This window comes from Gymnoscopelus microlampas, assembly GCF_963454915.1.
Source record: "Gymnoscopelus microlampas genome assembly, chromosome: 23".
Taxonomy (NCBI): Eukaryota; Metazoa; Chordata; class Actinopteri; order Myctophiformes; family Myctophidae; genus Gymnoscopelus; species Gymnoscopelus microlampas.
In genome coordinates, this window is record NC_139960.1 from 21,472,355 (window position 1) to 21,488,975 (window position 16,621).

The window sequence follows — 16,621 nt, forward strand, 5'->3', positions numbered from 1 at the left end:
TGAATGCATATGGAGGATTCCATTTTCAGATACTATACTAGTATACTATATTGGACGAAAAACCCTTTTAATGTCACCGATTTTGCAGCAAGATGACATATTTATACCTGCATATACGGTAGGCCTACCTTTCATAGTGAATACACAGTGAAATCCCCAGTGTACCTCAAATGTACTCAAGTGCACAAATGGGGGTCAATTTGGTTCCATTTGTACTTAAAGCTGCAATCCGTGAATTATTTGAATGAACAAAATTATATTTAAACCAATTTGTATGATAGAGTACGTTAATAGTTAGCACATCTGGTTGGGGGTGGTCTCCCTGCTCATCCATTGAGAAAATTAGACCGTGGTGTCTGTGACCCTGGATGGGACACCTGTGTTGAAGTGACGCAGCCTGAAGCTCATGAGTGCAATATCTCCCCTGGCCAATCAGAGATTCCATCTTAGAAGTAGGGACAATTTAGAAGTTCGGTCTCCCAAGCCGGGAGACCCGGGTTCAAATCCACACAAAACGTACAGATTGCACTTTTAAATGAACACTGAGGATTACACTGTGCGCGCCGTGCACCGTGTGAGCTTACTCACCCCACAGTGATGAAGAGTGGTTTGGGGGTACGAGCCACTGCTCTTTCCCTGGCGGGCTGGCTGACTGTTTGGTGGGGCCACGGAGTGGGTGCGGTGCTCCTCTGCCCACTGCCTGGCACAGGGGTATGTCTAGGAAGAGAGCCCTCGCCAGGCCTCAATTATGGGGGAGTAATCCAGGACACACTGAAGCAATTACAGGCCCATATAAATCAATATGCTTTGGGTTTAAAAAGTGATCTGCTCCCAACACTCTCTGGATAGGGTCTGACTCAGTTCGCCTTTGATTTCTTGAGAGCGGTTTTCTGTGAAACCAGGCAGAGATGCTGCACTAGCTGAGGTTGAGCTGGCACGAACCCGGGCGCTCAGATTAATTTACAATCAGGTGGCGCAGACTGCAAGTTCACTTTCAAAATCGAGAAGTGCAGCGGGTCAGCGTGCTTTCCAGCAAAATAAGTCTTCGGTTGTCACAGTTATGTAATGAAGGTTAGTTCGGAAGAATTGCAACACACTGCAAAATCTAAACTGTTCCACCACAGTAAACCAGTTCATATCAGTCTCATGTTTTTTTGTTTAATCCAATAGGTTGTTGAGCGTCATAATGGTCGAGATCTGTGCAACTATCAAGAGGCCATGGAACGGTCAAATCTGCTCTTTCTTGTAAGTTACTACTCTGGCAGCAGGGGGTGACTCACCATTTTACTCTCCTGTGCAGTGAGTGCTGCAGACTCAACATAACAACTACACTGACACCTCGTGGTTGAGAAAATACACTACATTTGCTAGAACCATACCAGATACTGAGCACCCACTGGGCATGTTACTTTTGAGCCACTGCATCGGTTACATTATCTAAAATAGTAAACAGATTATAGTTAAATAAACATTCAAATTATCTTCAAGGTTCATTTATTTCAATGTATTTCATGTAAGCAAAAACAAATATGATTCCAATATGTACATCCATTAGATTAGCTTAATTCAGCAATACAAAGTAATACTCCAAAGAAAGATCACTAGTACCAACTAGGAATGTAACATTCCTAGGTGCATTGCGAGACAGCTGTCCGATACAATTGTTAAATGATTAAATTAGATTATTATTAGTTCATTGAAGTCTGTGGCCGTACTAGTTCATTTTGTTTTAAAAAAAGGTTTAGCCCATTTAGACCTGGAACGCATCTGTGTCACTTATAGATTTGAGCTAAAAAGCATTATTTTACACTTTGGTTATTCAAAAATAGCAGATATACAAGCTCATAGTGCGGCACCGAGTGCCGCGGTACGAGCTTGAAGATCTGCTTAATTGTACCTACTACCTTGCTGTAGTGGTGGTAGAACTGAAGAGACTAGCATAACAGGTAGCAAAAACATATAAAACAAAAAACAAAACCCAGACTTACTACTGAAATTCTATTCTCACTTCTGTGAATGTGGGCACGATTTTCACTTCATGAGACAGTGAATGTTCACAAAGTGATTTCTTGTGGGTGAAAGCCAACCCACATTCCTCACACACGTGACTCTTTAGCTTTCCCGTGTGCGTCCGCCTGTGTTTCTTCATATGATAGGACAACCTAAAAGCTTTATCACATATGTCACATTTAAACGGCTTCTCTCCCGTGTGGATTCGCATGTGTGACTTCAGGTAACCCGACTGGATGAAGGCCTTTCCGCACAGATCACACTTGTACGGGCGTTCCCCGGTGTGGTACCTAGTGTGGAGCCGGAGTTCATTGGACGTCAGGAAGGTCTTCCCGCATTCAATGCACTGATGCGGCCTCTCGCCCGTGTGGATGAGTTCGTGTCGCTTCAGCGAGATCTCCTTCATGAACTGCTTCCCGCAGGTGTTGCAAGGGTACCTCACGCCTATGTGGACTTGCTCGACGTGGTTGGTCAGCTGCAGCTTGGTCCGGTAGGCCATGTCACATTGCGTGCAGACCCAGGGCTTCTCCTCCGAATGAGTTCCCATGTGCACAGACAGCTCCGATGCCGACCGGTAGCATTTTCCACATTGCCAGCAGAGGAAAGGCTTCTCGCCGGTGTGTTTACGCTGATGCACCGTCAAACAGTTGGACGACCTGAACTTATCCGGACACATGTCGCAAGCGTAGGGGAACTCTCCGTTGTGGACCCTTTCATGGACAGCCAGGTAGGAAAGCTGGGAGAAGGTCTTCTCGCACTGAGGACAAGGATACGGCCCGGTGAAATTATGCTGCTTCTCGTAGTGTTCCCTCAGGCGTCTCAGTAAGGTGAAGGTCTTCTCGCACATCGTGCATTGGATGGGTTTGTGCATCAGCTTGTGTCTCTCGAAGGCAGCTTCACTTGCGAGTATCTTTCCACACTCTTTGCAATAGAGCGGGTTATGAATTCTCTGGTGAACTTTCAGCATGGTCATGCTCTTGAATTCTTTTCCGCAGTCGTCGCATTTCATGATCTCCTTGTCCTCTACTTTGCATACATTTTCCTGATGCTCCTTCAGAGCTGAGAGGTATTCAAAGTGCGTGCCACAATTGGAACACCAGACTGGGATCTTGAAGGGTGCGCCCTGGTCACTGGTCAAGCCCGCCTGGGCGGATCCTCTTTTTTGCTCCTTTTTCAACGAGAATCGCACAATCTTTTTATGACAGATGGCGTAGATCTGGTGTCTTTTCAAACCGTGCATGTGCTTGAAGCGCCTCTTACAATGAACACAATGATATGGACGATCCTCCGTGTGACACTGCATGTGTTTATTAAGCGGTTTCACACTGTCAAAGGCCCGTGCACAGACGGGGCACACATGTATTTTATTAGCTTTTTTGTCAACTTGTTCCATTATAGCTGGCGGGGTTTCTCCCAAGGTAGTGGCAGTTGTGTCCAGACCACTGTCCTTTTGATCAAGACCACCGCTGCTACAACTATGCTGGTCAGCTTCGGCCAATATCTGCTCCACAGACTTGCTCTCTTCCTCTCGGATGCCCTCGTGACCGTGGATGAGCTGATGTTTCTTCAACGTGTCCTTGTACTTGAAGCCCTTCTCACAAGTAATACAAATGAAGGGACGCTCCTCCGTGTGAGATCGTAAGTGCTTCGTCATGTCTGCACTGCACGGCAAGATCCTGCTGCAGATGGGACAGATTTTGCCATCCGTTATGCCCTCGAGAGACACTATGCCCATTTCCGATGCCTCTGTACCATTACCCACCAGGTTGATCGTTTGGAGGTCTTTGCTCTTGCATATCTCCTTCTGATGTCTCTTTAACACGTACAGATGTTTGAATCTCTTCCCACAGTAAGCACATTTGTATGGACGGTCCTCAGAGTGGGACTTCATGTGCCTCTGCATGTCTACTCGACGAGCAAAATACTTCCCGCACAGAGAGCAGTTTTTGCATTCTGGTGTGTCAGAAGTGCTCGGTTCAACTACTTCCATTTCTACTTCAGCCTCGTCGCTCATCACGTCTTCCCTTTCATGGACACGCATGCTGTGTCGAGTCATGTCATAGTGATCCCTGAAGTGTTTGTTGCAGTCGGGGCACTTGTACCTGAGCTGACGATTGTTGGAATGCGTTTCCTGGTGTCGTCGCATGGCGGTGGCACGCAAGAAAGTCTTGCCGCACTCGGGACAGGTCTTGTCATTCGAGAATTTTTGTCTCTGCCTCTTTCTTGCTGAAGAGTTTTCATCTTTCTTTTCGTTTAAAGCTTGTCTCTTCAACTGAAGTCTTCTGCTTTGTTTCAGTGGTTGAAAAGACGCTGGTTTGAGGCTGTGTGGCACGTCATGATCGGTTGCATCTTCCTCGCCTGGCCCATAAGCCCCTAAAGCTTCCTCGCCAATCACTGATCCGTCTTGAACCTCTGATTTAACAGAGTCTTGTTCTTCACCCAAGACTGCTGGCTGTTCAATCTGTATGTAGTCTAACAGAGTCACCGTTTCACCCTCCACCTGCACAGTCACACAACCGTGCATCTGCTCTGGTGGAGTTTGTAACTGTATGTGGTCTGCATCAATCACAACTTTCTCCAGTTGAGGGAGAGACAGAGCTGAGAGAATGCAGTTTCCATAGGAAGATGGAATGGACTGCGTTTCATCTGTAGGAGGAAAAGAATAAATATATTTAAAGAAATTACAATAATTACAATCATCATTACATTATATGTAAACAGGACATGAATCAAATAACAGCAAGGCCTCCACAATTTTAAGAATGTAGGAGAATCTAACCCCAATTTATAATGTAACAATAATGTTCAAAATAATCTTTAGATTCTGCACACTGAAGAGTGAACAGAAACCAGAGTCCTGTGAGGTTACTGCTCACCTCGCAATATCTGATCGAATAGATTCTATAAACCACCCAACGGGCATCGTTCCCAATGGGTATTAATACCAACGGGCATCGGCCTAGAATATAAAGAAATATGAAATTGTTTATGGCAGTTGACCACTTTTTTGTCTGTACCAAATGAGGACATTTGGTACATTTTTGAGTGCATTGCCATTTTGCCCCAAGCCCCTTTTAATTTGGAACTCTGGTCAATGCTAGCTAACTGGTACACTAAATCACACACTCACAATTAACCTTATTAGCTGCAGCTGTGTTCGCTGTGACATGCTCCTGATGTAAATGCACCCAAAAGTGCCTGTTGTCTCACAAGTGCTCCCATAAGTTAATTGCCTGGTGCCAGAGTCGCACTTATGACCTGGTGGTCATGTGACTGTGTAGTACACTACATGGTAACTGTCGCATTATGGATATTTATTACTGCATACTACTACGAGGAATAGCATCCAATATACAGTACATACTGATGATGCGGCATGCAGGTTACAAGTAAGTACAGCTTATAGGCTACATAGTGGAGTCAAAAATGGAGGTTCCGTGACCATCCTCTGGCAAGGATGGTTTGACGATTGATTTGACCTCTATGGACCCTTTAAAAAAGATTTAGCCTCCAGGTCCCTCCCAAAAATCCCGGCATTTTTTGCTAGACAGCCAAATTCAAAATGGCGCCCGGCGCCATCTCTAAAAATTAACTTTTGATCTGGATGACCTAGAATCATGTATGAAGGCACTTTTCCATACAAGTCAACCATGAGGATTCCAAATCTGACACAATTTTTATTGTAAGACCTCGTTTTGACTCCGAAATTCAAGATGGCCGACATCCAGTAGAGTAAAAACGTATACCCAGGGGGCAAAGGGGGGTATGCTGCATTTGCCCTGCCATAAAAGGTTGGCCACCAGAAATAATATCTATGACCCAGTAGGATCACAACCTATATGGACAACAAGGTCACCTTGCTGCTGGAAATCCAATATGGCCGCCTCAATATTATCAGAAAATAGCTTTGGCAATAACTTTTGAACCAGATGGGCTAGAAATAAAAACTTGGTGTCTATTTCATGGTTTCAGAGCATGAGAAAGTCAATGGAATACTTATCTTTATGATAAGTTGTGTCTGGACCTTTCATTTGCATATTTCCAAGATGGACGCCACGCGAAAATGAGTTTTGCTATGACTTTTACAGTGACAGCTGGCTGTTATGGCAAAAAGTCTGCTTTTTAAGCAATATGAACACATTTGGTCAGTTTGAGCTTTAATTTATATGTTGTCAATATGGCTGCAGTCATAATGTATGGTATTACATTTTCCCTCAGATTTATTGATTTATAGATCTATAGTTGTGGGGATGATTGCAGAGAAAAATCGGAGAAAAAGCCCACAATGTATCTTATGTATCATTTTAATAAACTAAATACAATATAAACAGACACATGCACACTCCAAGACTTGCCAAAAACTTCAACTTTAGGGCTATACAAATTAACATAGTGGTATGCATTCAAGTAACATAACAAAAGATAGACTACTTAGTGACAAATAAGAGTAAAGGCGGAGTTGAGGTTGCCTACAAAAGGTTCATTTTGACCTCTATGGTGCCAAGCCAATGATACTATGGTACAATGCTATTCACTGTCACTGTTGTCATGTGTTGCACTGATCTTGCTGCATCATGTCTCTAGTCCCTGGCAACGGCATCCTAAGTAGCATGGAATTGCCTTCTTTGCACGGGAACAGTTTTTCTGGCAGCCTTTGATACAGCTGCATGATATTGCCTTGTTCATTGACACAGGCCAGGCTGGCTCGGTAGATGCAAGGGGGACTGCATTGCTAGCACTGAGAGACCATCCATACTCTGCGAAAGAAGGAATATCCGGCTTGGCGATATGTGCACATTTATCTATTATGGTTGCTAGAACAGCTCTTCTCAGGTGCAGGTCAAAGGCATTCTCTGTCGGGGGAGGAGCTTTAAGAGGGTTGATCTATTATTGAGGAACTTACACTCTAAGCTTACTCAGGTCAAAATCCTCCTGGTGGTCCGCTTTGGATGTATATACAGCAATTGTGAGGTCTCGTGCCTTATTGATGGACGTCATCTGAGAGGGAATCATAAGAGTTTTCACCAAACTCCTCAAGTGCAGAGATCCAGACGCATGATGGCCTTGAACCATGCCTTCTTCCCAGTGAAGAAGGGATAGCTGGTGGTACAGTATCTCTGCCACTTAAACTATGGATAAAGGGCAGGGCACGACACTGTGGGAGCCCCAGTGCTGATACCATTTGATGGATAGGAAGGTATGAATTTTGCTCTGTTCTCACCCACAGCTCTGGAAGGCATCTGAGATGGGTTGCTGCATAGTAAAGGCACATGATGATGATGTCTGTGTCATTGGCATGGATGACAACTCTGTCAACTTTGTCATTCTGGACACTGTACAGGGTGTGGAGTATTATTCTTGTATCAGCCTCCTGTTGTGTGGAATCTAGTGCAGGGACATCTTCAATAGACCCCTCCTTGATCACCACACTCCTTGTCTCTTCTTTAAACCCCCCACCCAGGTAAAGATGTGTTGGACCAAGGGCCGACTTAAGTTTCTCATTTTCACACCATTCGTCACAGAGGAAACTCAATAGGTTTGCCTTGTTAGCTGACACAGCAAAAAACTCCTGAGGATCTGGAGCTGTGTAATGCATACTGACTTCATATTCTTTGGTAGGTTTTGGTCAAGCATATCTGTGTTCTTGCTCAGCTGTCTTAAGACTAGGTCCACTGTACCGGTCAAAACAGAAGTGAATGATCTCTGTGCCAGCAGGCACATCATTCAACAGCAGACGTTGGTATCGTTCAGCGATTGTTCCAAATGCTTCACCTTTCAGGAACGACCAATGGCGCATGGCATACATGGCATCAATAACTACTGCTGTTTTTATGTCTTCTGTAGGCAGGTCAGGGATGCATGCAACTTTGGTCTCCTCTTTCAGGACCTTAACAAGGCTTGCCTTGGTACCTGTTCTCATCCTGCCATCTTCCTGGAAGAGGGAAGGGGGGAAGTCACTGCACTCGTGGTTGCCTATAAAGTCAACAAGGTTGAGTTCTCCACCACTGGCTATGATTTGGGTCATGCGCAGGAGGGCAGTAATTTCATTGCTCTTGCCAGGTGCTGAGGTTTCCCCTTAGATTTTTTAGATTTTGTGTTTTGAGTGTAGAAAGTGTTAAGCTTCATTATGCTTGTCTTCTTCTGTTCACTGGACAGTGACTCACACAGTGTCTTCAGACGCAGTTCTTTCACACTCATCAAGTCGTCCTTGACTGTGGAATCAGCACACTGTCCTGTAGATATGTTGATCATGGATGATGTGCTCACTGTAAATGGGTTAGTCTCCACTGCTGCCTTGACTACCATCTCTGCATCCCGGATTACACGACTCTGACCAGACTCATGGTGTGGGTCTACCATATTGACAACATATAAATTAAAGCTCAAACTGACCAAATGTGTTCATATTACTTAATTACTTAAAAAACAGACTTTTTGCCATAACAGCCAGCTGTCACTGTAAAAGTCATAGTAAAACTCATTTTCGCGTGGCGTCCATCTTGGAAATATGCAAATGAAAGGTCCAGACACACCCAATCATAAAGATAAGTATTCCATTGACTTTCTCATGCTCTGAAACCATGAAATAGACACCAGGTTTTTATTTCTAGCCCATCTGGTTCAAAAGTTATTGCCAAAGCTATTTTCTGATAATATTGAGGCGGCCATATTGGATTTCCAGCAGCAAGGTGACCTTGTTGTCCATATAGGTTGTGATCCTACTGGGTCATAGATATTATTTCTGGTGGCCAACCTTTTATGGCAGGGCAAATGCAGCATACCCCCCTTTGCCCCCTGGGTATACGTTTTTACTCTACTGGATGTCGGCCATCTTGAATTTCGGAGTCAAAACGAGGTCTTACAATAAAAATTGTGTCAGATTTGGAATCCTCATGGTTGACTTGTATGGAAAAGTGCCTTCATACATGATTCTAGGTCATCCAGATCAAAAGTTAATTTTTAGAGATGGCGCCGGGCGCCATTTTGAATTTGGCTGTCTAGCAAAAAATGCCGGGATTTTTGGGAGGGACCTGGAGGCTAAATCTTTTTTAAAGGGTCCATAGAGGTCAAATCAATCGTCAAACCATCCTTGCCAGAGGATGGTCACGGAACCTCCATTTTTGACTCCACTAACAGGATTATAAACAAAGCCAGACTCTCTTTCCATTTTGTGATGTCACACTCGTAACGATGTGAGCTGTGATTTGATTGGTTTACTTTGCGGGGCCATACATATAGGGTGCGTTCGGAAATTGCGCACCGGAGCGCACTCGCCTATTAGTTTGTATTGGCCAGTGCGCTCAGTGCTGTATTTCCGAACGCACCCATAGTAAGTACATACATGCAAACTGTTCTGTAAAAAGCCCTGAAGTCAAATGACATTTTTTTTTACATACAATACAGAGAATACACACAGCTTAGAGGAGACTCACCAATGACATCTAAATGTCCAAGAAGTGTTGAGTGGAATCGTAGCACATCCTTCAGTTGTCGCGGGTCAGGAACAGACTTAACACATTCCTCCAGGGCAGATGGGACTGCACTGAGCATGGAGGCAGTCTGGAATACAGACAGGGTATGGAGGTCAAAAACCATTATCACTACAATGTTGAGAACATTTCATGTGCTTAAATATGATATAAAATATTGATTTAGTTAATGTGCCAGTTTCAGGATTTTGATTTCTCCGATGAGCAACCATTAACTAAATATTTAGATAATGCTATTCACTAGCAGATATGAGAAACTTGTGTAATGCTCCGATTGGTTCTGCACAGATTAACCACAGATTTAGTCCGACATATCTTGCCCATTCTGCCCCAAGCCTCGGTTTCAATGTGCTTTGGCTACACAGAACCACCCACTAAGAAAGCGATCGGCTCTGTGCCTAAATGTAGTCCCAGGTTTTCAGAAAATGGCATACCCGTTTTGTTTCATTTTCCCCTACATTCATTTGATTGGCTCAGCAGCAGATTTGAACTTAACTTACTCCGCCTAAGTTTAAGAAACTTTCATATGACAACAACAAAAAGTTAATCTATGCAACATTGTTTAAGAAAATGTTATATTATATATTATAAATATTAAAGCCATAACCCCAAACTGATATAGACTGTCTGTGAATAGCTACAGTACTCTCCGGCACTGTTGAACCGATCGCCATGAAACTTTGCACCCACAGTCTATGTTAACTGACAGGCAGACTAGAGATCTGTACTAGATGAGCTGTTAAAACATCACTGCGTTTAAATGACAATACATTGCAGCAAAATCCTCAGGACAGCATCAAAATGGCCAGTCAGTTGGAAAAACAAAAACAAAACAAAACAGAATAACAAATCAACGGAGCAAAGGCAAGACTTTGACTTTTGCTAGAGAAGTGTGGAATGTGACAGCGCTGGAGAACAAAACGGTAGTGGTTTCAGTACCTGTTGAAGGTCTGGTATGGGAAAGAGTCTTTCCACTCGGGACAGGAAGTCCAGCATGAGCATTTGTAGAGCATTGTCGTAATCAGGGCCAAAATCCACAGGGAATGTCTCCTAGAACAAATAATGAGAATTCAGTTTTGACTTAAAGCATTGCATTACCATTATTATGGTTTCGCTCTCCCCTCCAGAAACAATACAAATACAAGGATGACAGTACACTTTTTCATTTTTCCTCAAAGCATAATGCCTCGTCATAATCAACAATAATCAAACTGATGAATGTCACTAACCTGGAAGAACTTCTCCCTCTCTTCAGGGTCTTTTAAAAATGATTCAATTTGATCCACAAAGTTTGATTCTGGAAATTCCACGTCTGCAAAACAGGGCTAAAAAAACACAAAATAAAACAAACATATTAAAGCCCATCTTCTAGTGATGTATTGATTGACTGGTCATCCTAACCATACCACTGGAAATCAGGTTGGTGGCAAAAATGTAGCGAAGAATAAATGTACGAAACGTGCACTTGTTGTCTCTGCATCAATGGCAGCAATCAAGTTATCTATTGCAAATGCTATCATAGGAAAATATTGGATGCTCAGATAAAATATTCAGAGTTCTCAATAATTAAAGGGTCTGCCCGGGTTGCCCTTGCAATTCCAAGCATAGGGACGTTTCCTTTAGGGCAATTTTACATATTAATTCAAGGCCAAGTCCCCACGTACACAGCTGTTTTTCCTTATAAAATTGCACAACTACACCATACACACGCTAAAACAAAATCTCTGTCCACATGAAAACACAAAAAGCGCATGTCATCGCACTGACACCTGCAGTCTCGCGATGACAGCCCAAACAGCCCAGTCCAAATGTGCACATAATTGAAAAACAAGAGATCAAAAAACAATGTGTGATATGTCTAGTCTACTTTTATTCACTTGAATTTGACAAACATTCTAAGTTAGTGTTGTTTATTCAAAAGCTTGTCCACCTCTCAATGACTTCAATGCATTCCATCACTATCTGCGTTTGCCTCCAGTAACGTATGTAAGCTCTCCCCCCCTTTGCATAATCTTGTTAATAGTAACTGCACGTTTAAGTGTCAACATGTAAAAAGTTGCTTTAGCAAGGTTAGAACGAGCGCTAGTTTGTCCACATCTGCAACTGAACCAAATATAATGTAATCCTAGGGCTGTCACTATTAGAAATTTAAGTTGACGATTAATTGTCACATTAATAATTGCGAATTAACAATTTAATTGTGTTTATGGCATTGAACATTGGAACATATGAATAAAAAAATACATTTCTGTTTGGCTCTTAGGCTTCGTAATCAAAATTGCACAGGAAAGATATGTTAAATAACTGATATACAAGGAAATAACCAACATTTATTAATTTTGTAAAAATAGGGGAAATGGCTATCTACAAGCTTACAACGATCACAAAGTGACGCGTTGTAAGCTTGTAGATCAGCGATTTCTGCTATTTTTATGTATGAATGAACGATTACGACAAAATAATTGAAAATAATTGCGATTAGACGATTATGTAATAATTGTGACAGGCCTATGTAATCCTGATTTAAATAAAGTTGATAAAGACGCAAGATGATGTCATCACAAGCAAAAAAATAGTGCACACTATGACAAAAACACTTTATCTTGTCCACATGGCAATGCAAAAACTGTGGTCTTCGCCTCATTCTAGGTGTTCGCATGTATATCACTTTTCTGGAAAAACAAACCTGCGATGCCCAAGTGGATATCAAAGTTCTGATTCTTTCCAGGTGCATCTCAATGGCCTCTGTGTCCGTTATCTGCCCAGCCCGACACAAATCAAGAACCACCTGAAACACAAAAACTGGGCATCAATCACAATTTAGGCATTTGGCATAAGCCATTATCCAGAATGATTTATAACGTTCGGACTTATCTGTCAGTTTGGTCTTAGTCGACCAAGACTTTGTTAGTTGATTAGTCGTTCATGCTTTTTTCCCCCATGCTAAATTAATTATTTATTTAGAAATGATGAGCACAATCAGCACATCTCTTGAAAACTCTATGTGTAACCCTTTAATTCTACCTGTCCATAGCCAGTAGCCATTGTGAAATCAACATTAGAAGTCAGTTCTCAATCTCACCAATCTGAAAAGGCTGGTCTCTGCAGGATTGTGCAGCAAAATGATTCACACATTTTCCAATTAAATCAACTATTCGCTTAGTCGACCAAATAAGACACCATACATATCTAAATAACACATAATATTTGTGAATGAATAATAAACACATACATCAATCTAAATAACATATCTCTGCTGTCAGGCAGAAACCACTCAAGTCCAAAACATTACAACAACATGTTTACTGTCTGCCTCATCAAAGTTGGTATTGTCACTTCATATATTGTCAGATACTTGCATGTGTCATAATCATCATCACTTTACCCAAATCCAGCTCAAGTGGAGTTATGTTTTTGACCAGTGAATGTGGAGATATTCGTTCATGTCCATCATTGGTGAGAATGACGAGGTCAGACGGAGAAAAAAAACCTGAGTCGTTATAGAGTTTGTTTATCTTTCGCTCTGCAGCTGCTTTGTGTGCCACCGCAGGGGAGAGGGGGTGGAGTTAGAAGGTTTGACCATCAGTTTGAAGATCCAATAGACCAATTATTTGTTTACCAACATTGAGACTGGATGCACAGGCGATTGTTTCACGCAATCAATTCTCAACCTGTTGTTTCGGGGTGCGCTGGTTTCAGGACACCCCAACCCCCTCTTGTGTGTTGGCTAGTGAGGCGCGTCCTAGCGAGACCTGACAGAATGGGTTTCATTGCGCACATACTGGTTGCACGCATACTGGTTCTTATCAGTGTGACGTTGTGTGTTAAGGGGTCTATGGAGTTAGGAGATTTAGTCAGAAGCGCTTTTTAAAACTTTTGGACCACAATGGAAACAAGCCTTAGGCTTTTTTTTGTGTCTCGCCCATTTGGTGTTTTTAACCCTGTTGTACTTTTGAAAATGTCAATGAAATATTCAAATCAATCAAAGTCTCACCCTTGATCTGAGTCCCAAAAGGATCTGGGCTTTCTGATCTGGATTCAGGAGCTCAGGAACCATGTCTGTGACGGTGCTGATGAACTCCTCCAGCAGCCCGTACTCCTGAACGTCCCCCATCTGGACGACCTGCCACATCGCCGCGGACAGCAGCCTCAGTGGTGGGATGAAAAGGCGCAGGGAGGGCAATGTCAGCACAGGCGGACCTATGGGGAACATAAAATACTTTAGATATATAAATGCTTTAGACCAGGGGTCTTCAACGTTTTCAGGGCAAGGACCCCCTAGCTGAGAGAGAGATGAAGCAGGGACCCCCTCCTCTATATTGTATAAAATTGTGTTTCAGATTAAAGTTTTTTTTTACTTAGTCTGCTCTTTTTTCCCCTCTACACCTATAGCCTCTTTGTTCCCCTCAGAACAGGAATTCTACAGTTCAAATGGTTAATGTAAAAAAAACGAAATCCTATCACACAAAGATTTGGCAGACCCCCTATAGTAGCTCTGAGGACCCCCTAGGGGTCCCGGACCCCCTGTTGAACACCCCTGCTTTAGACCAGTGGTTCCTAAACTATTCTGGATCGGGGCCCACTTGAAAATCCTGAAAGCTGTCTGTGGCCCACCCATCTGACCACTTAACGCGGCAGCTGGCCATTAGGCTACCGTGTTAAGTGGTGAGAAGGGTGGGTCGCGTGCATTTTCAGAGCATGATTATTTGATCAACCAATGATCAATCAATCGATTGTTTTGTGGCTTGTATCAAGAATGAAAACTCATTTTTCAAGGTCTTTACCACTTAAACCCCAGCATCACGACAAGCTCACAACGAGACGCATTGCGTCGCGTTTTGAGCTTGTTGATCTGCTATTTCCAGCTAAAGCTTTCCCTACAATGTCAGAAAACAGACAAGACACTCGTGTAGAGAGCCCTGAGGGATTTAAGTGGTTAAAGAAAAAAATACCATGACATTTCTTCTACATTAGTTGTTTTATATGAATGCCCATTATTAATAACATTTGTGTTTTTGCCAATTATTTGGGGATCCACTTGCAATATCCTCACGGGCCACCACTGGGGCCCGGGCCACAGGTTGGGAATCGCTGTATGACCATATTCAATGCTCCACTCAAGACTATCATGATCTTGACTTATCCTATGATTCAATGCTCAACACAAGACTATCATGATCTTATCCTATGATTCAATGCTCAACACAAGACTATCATGATCTTATCCTATGATTCAATGCTCAACACAAGACTATCATGATCTTATCCTATGATTCAATGCTCAACACAAGACTATCATGATCTTATCCTATGATTCAATGCTCAACACAAGTCTATCATGATCTTATCCTATGCTCAACACGAGAATGCATGTAGCATTTCTGGCAATGGCTAGGTGAGTAGATTAACGCCAAAAAATACAAGAGAAATCAATGTTAAGTTACAGAATTAAGCTGAATCTACGTTCACAGTAAAGGAAGTAATGTTGCACTTAGAACAGACGAAACTATCTCCGCATAGGATTTACTAGTAATGAAACATAACTGTCATATTATGACAGTCATGGATGAACTTTAACCTGGTGTTTGCACTCTATATTTACGGCCCGTACATCTACATAAACCTTCAGATTTCAAATATAAAGTGCTTACCCCATGGCCACGGATGTTTCTATTATGCACGGGCCCTAAGAAATAATCGTATCTTCCGTATTGTTCAATAAAAAGCATTTTAATCCGATCCATGGCCATTTTTTCCATATTTCCTCCATATGCTTTCAACTACGCGACCCTATCGGTTGGGAGGTTTACTGCACTCAGATACACTATAACTATGAAAAAATGGCCAACGATCGGATTAAAATGCTTTTTATTGAACAATCCGGAACACGCAGGTACTTCTGAGGGCCCGAACATAATTGTAACATCCGTGCATTCCGTGGCCATGGGGTAAGCACTTTATATTTTAAATCTGAACGTTTATGTAGATGTAAATGAAAAAAGTGCAAACACCAGGTTGAAGTTAATCCATGGATGTCATGATATGACAGTCACGTTTCAGGGCTACCTTCACAGACAGAGGAAGTAACGTTGCACTCACAACAGACGAAGCGACATCCACATAGGATTTACGTATTCAATGTTATTATTGTATTGGCAGGATGTTTATCTAAGCAATTACCAATTGACAAAATTCAAAATTAATGACATGTCACAGTTATGTTTTCATGTTATTGGCCATTGAGTGAGTGAGCTCGGTGAAGCTAGCTGGCTACTTAGCATCTAGCTCGTCGTCATCTCCGAACGGGCGACGCCATGTTGAAAATCGGGCGCACACAATCCTACTGGGAAACTAGAGAAGTTGCCACGAATTCAACCGTTTATACATTCTCTTATTGCCTTACCGTCCTCGTCATGGTCCGGTGATTGCATCTTGACTTTGATAAAAAACAACACCACTCCTATAAAGGGGGAGTGGAGTCAGTGTTTACTTTAAAGCGTTGAGAGGAGAGTCGAACGGCTTGGCCGGCCGTGTGGTGCAGCTTGGCGGGGAGGAACAGCAGGAAGGGCGCACTGTTGCCACATTCTGTGAGAGAAATAAGCAACCATGTCTAGGAAAACAAGCCGAAAAGAAGCAACTTAGGGCTGTTATGTACTGTTATGTACTGTCATGTACTGTTCTCATGTCTTACTAAATAAAGTACATCAATCAATCAATCAATCAAACCATGCATACATCGGCTATTTGAAAATAGCCAGTGGTGGAAAAAGTACTCATATTTTTTTTACTTAAGTGAAAGTATCAATACTGCAATGTAGATATACTCCGTTAAAAGTGTAAGTCCGGATTTCAAAATTTACTTAAAAGTACAAAAGTATTGGTATCAAAATGTACTTAAAGTACCAAAAGTAGAACGTATTCATCATGCAGAATGTCCCATTTCGCAAGTTTTCAAATGAATAAAATGTGTAAAAAAATCTTATGAAAATAGCAGATCTACAAGCTCACAATGCCTCGCGATGCGATGCATTCTAACAACACAAATTTTGGGGGGCTCCCCTGGCACAAAACATTCTCAGATGGGGATTATGGGATACATACATGAACATATTTGACAACCA

General features: G+C 42.4%; 1 protein-coding gene across 1 annotated transcript; it reads right to left on the reverse strand.

Moving 5' to 3' along the window:
- Window positions 1-1,528: 1,528 nt before the first annotated feature.
- On the reverse strand, window positions 1,529-16,043 carry LOC311039802 (uncharacterized protein). The gene is made up of 7 exons (XM_084049789.1): window positions 15,904-16,043; window positions 13,495-13,700; window positions 12,187-12,288; window positions 10,730-10,825; window positions 10,440-10,550; window positions 9,444-9,570; window positions 1,529-4,656 (listed from the first exon to the last, which is right to left on the reverse strand). Exons 1-7 carry the CDS (start codon window positions 15,929-15,931, stop codon window positions 1,988-1,990), a joined length of 3,339 nt encoding a protein of 1,112 aa, XP_083905915.1. The 5' UTR covers window positions 15,932-16,043; the 3' UTR covers window positions 1,529-1,987.
- Between the last annotated feature and the right edge of the window lie 578 nt (window positions 16,044-16,621).

Coding starts and splice junctions, on each gene's coding strand:
- LOC311039802 (XM_084049789.1), bottom strand. CDS start 15,931: ATGCAATCACCGGACCATGACGAGGACG. Junction 13,701..15,903: donor ACCGGACCATGACGAGGACG/GTAAGGCAATAA, acceptor TGTTCCCCATAG/GTCCGCCTGTGCTGACATTG. Junction 10,551..10,729: donor AGAGGGAGAAGTTCTTCCAG/GTTAGTGACATT, acceptor TATTTGTTCTAG/GAGACATTCCCTGTGGATTT.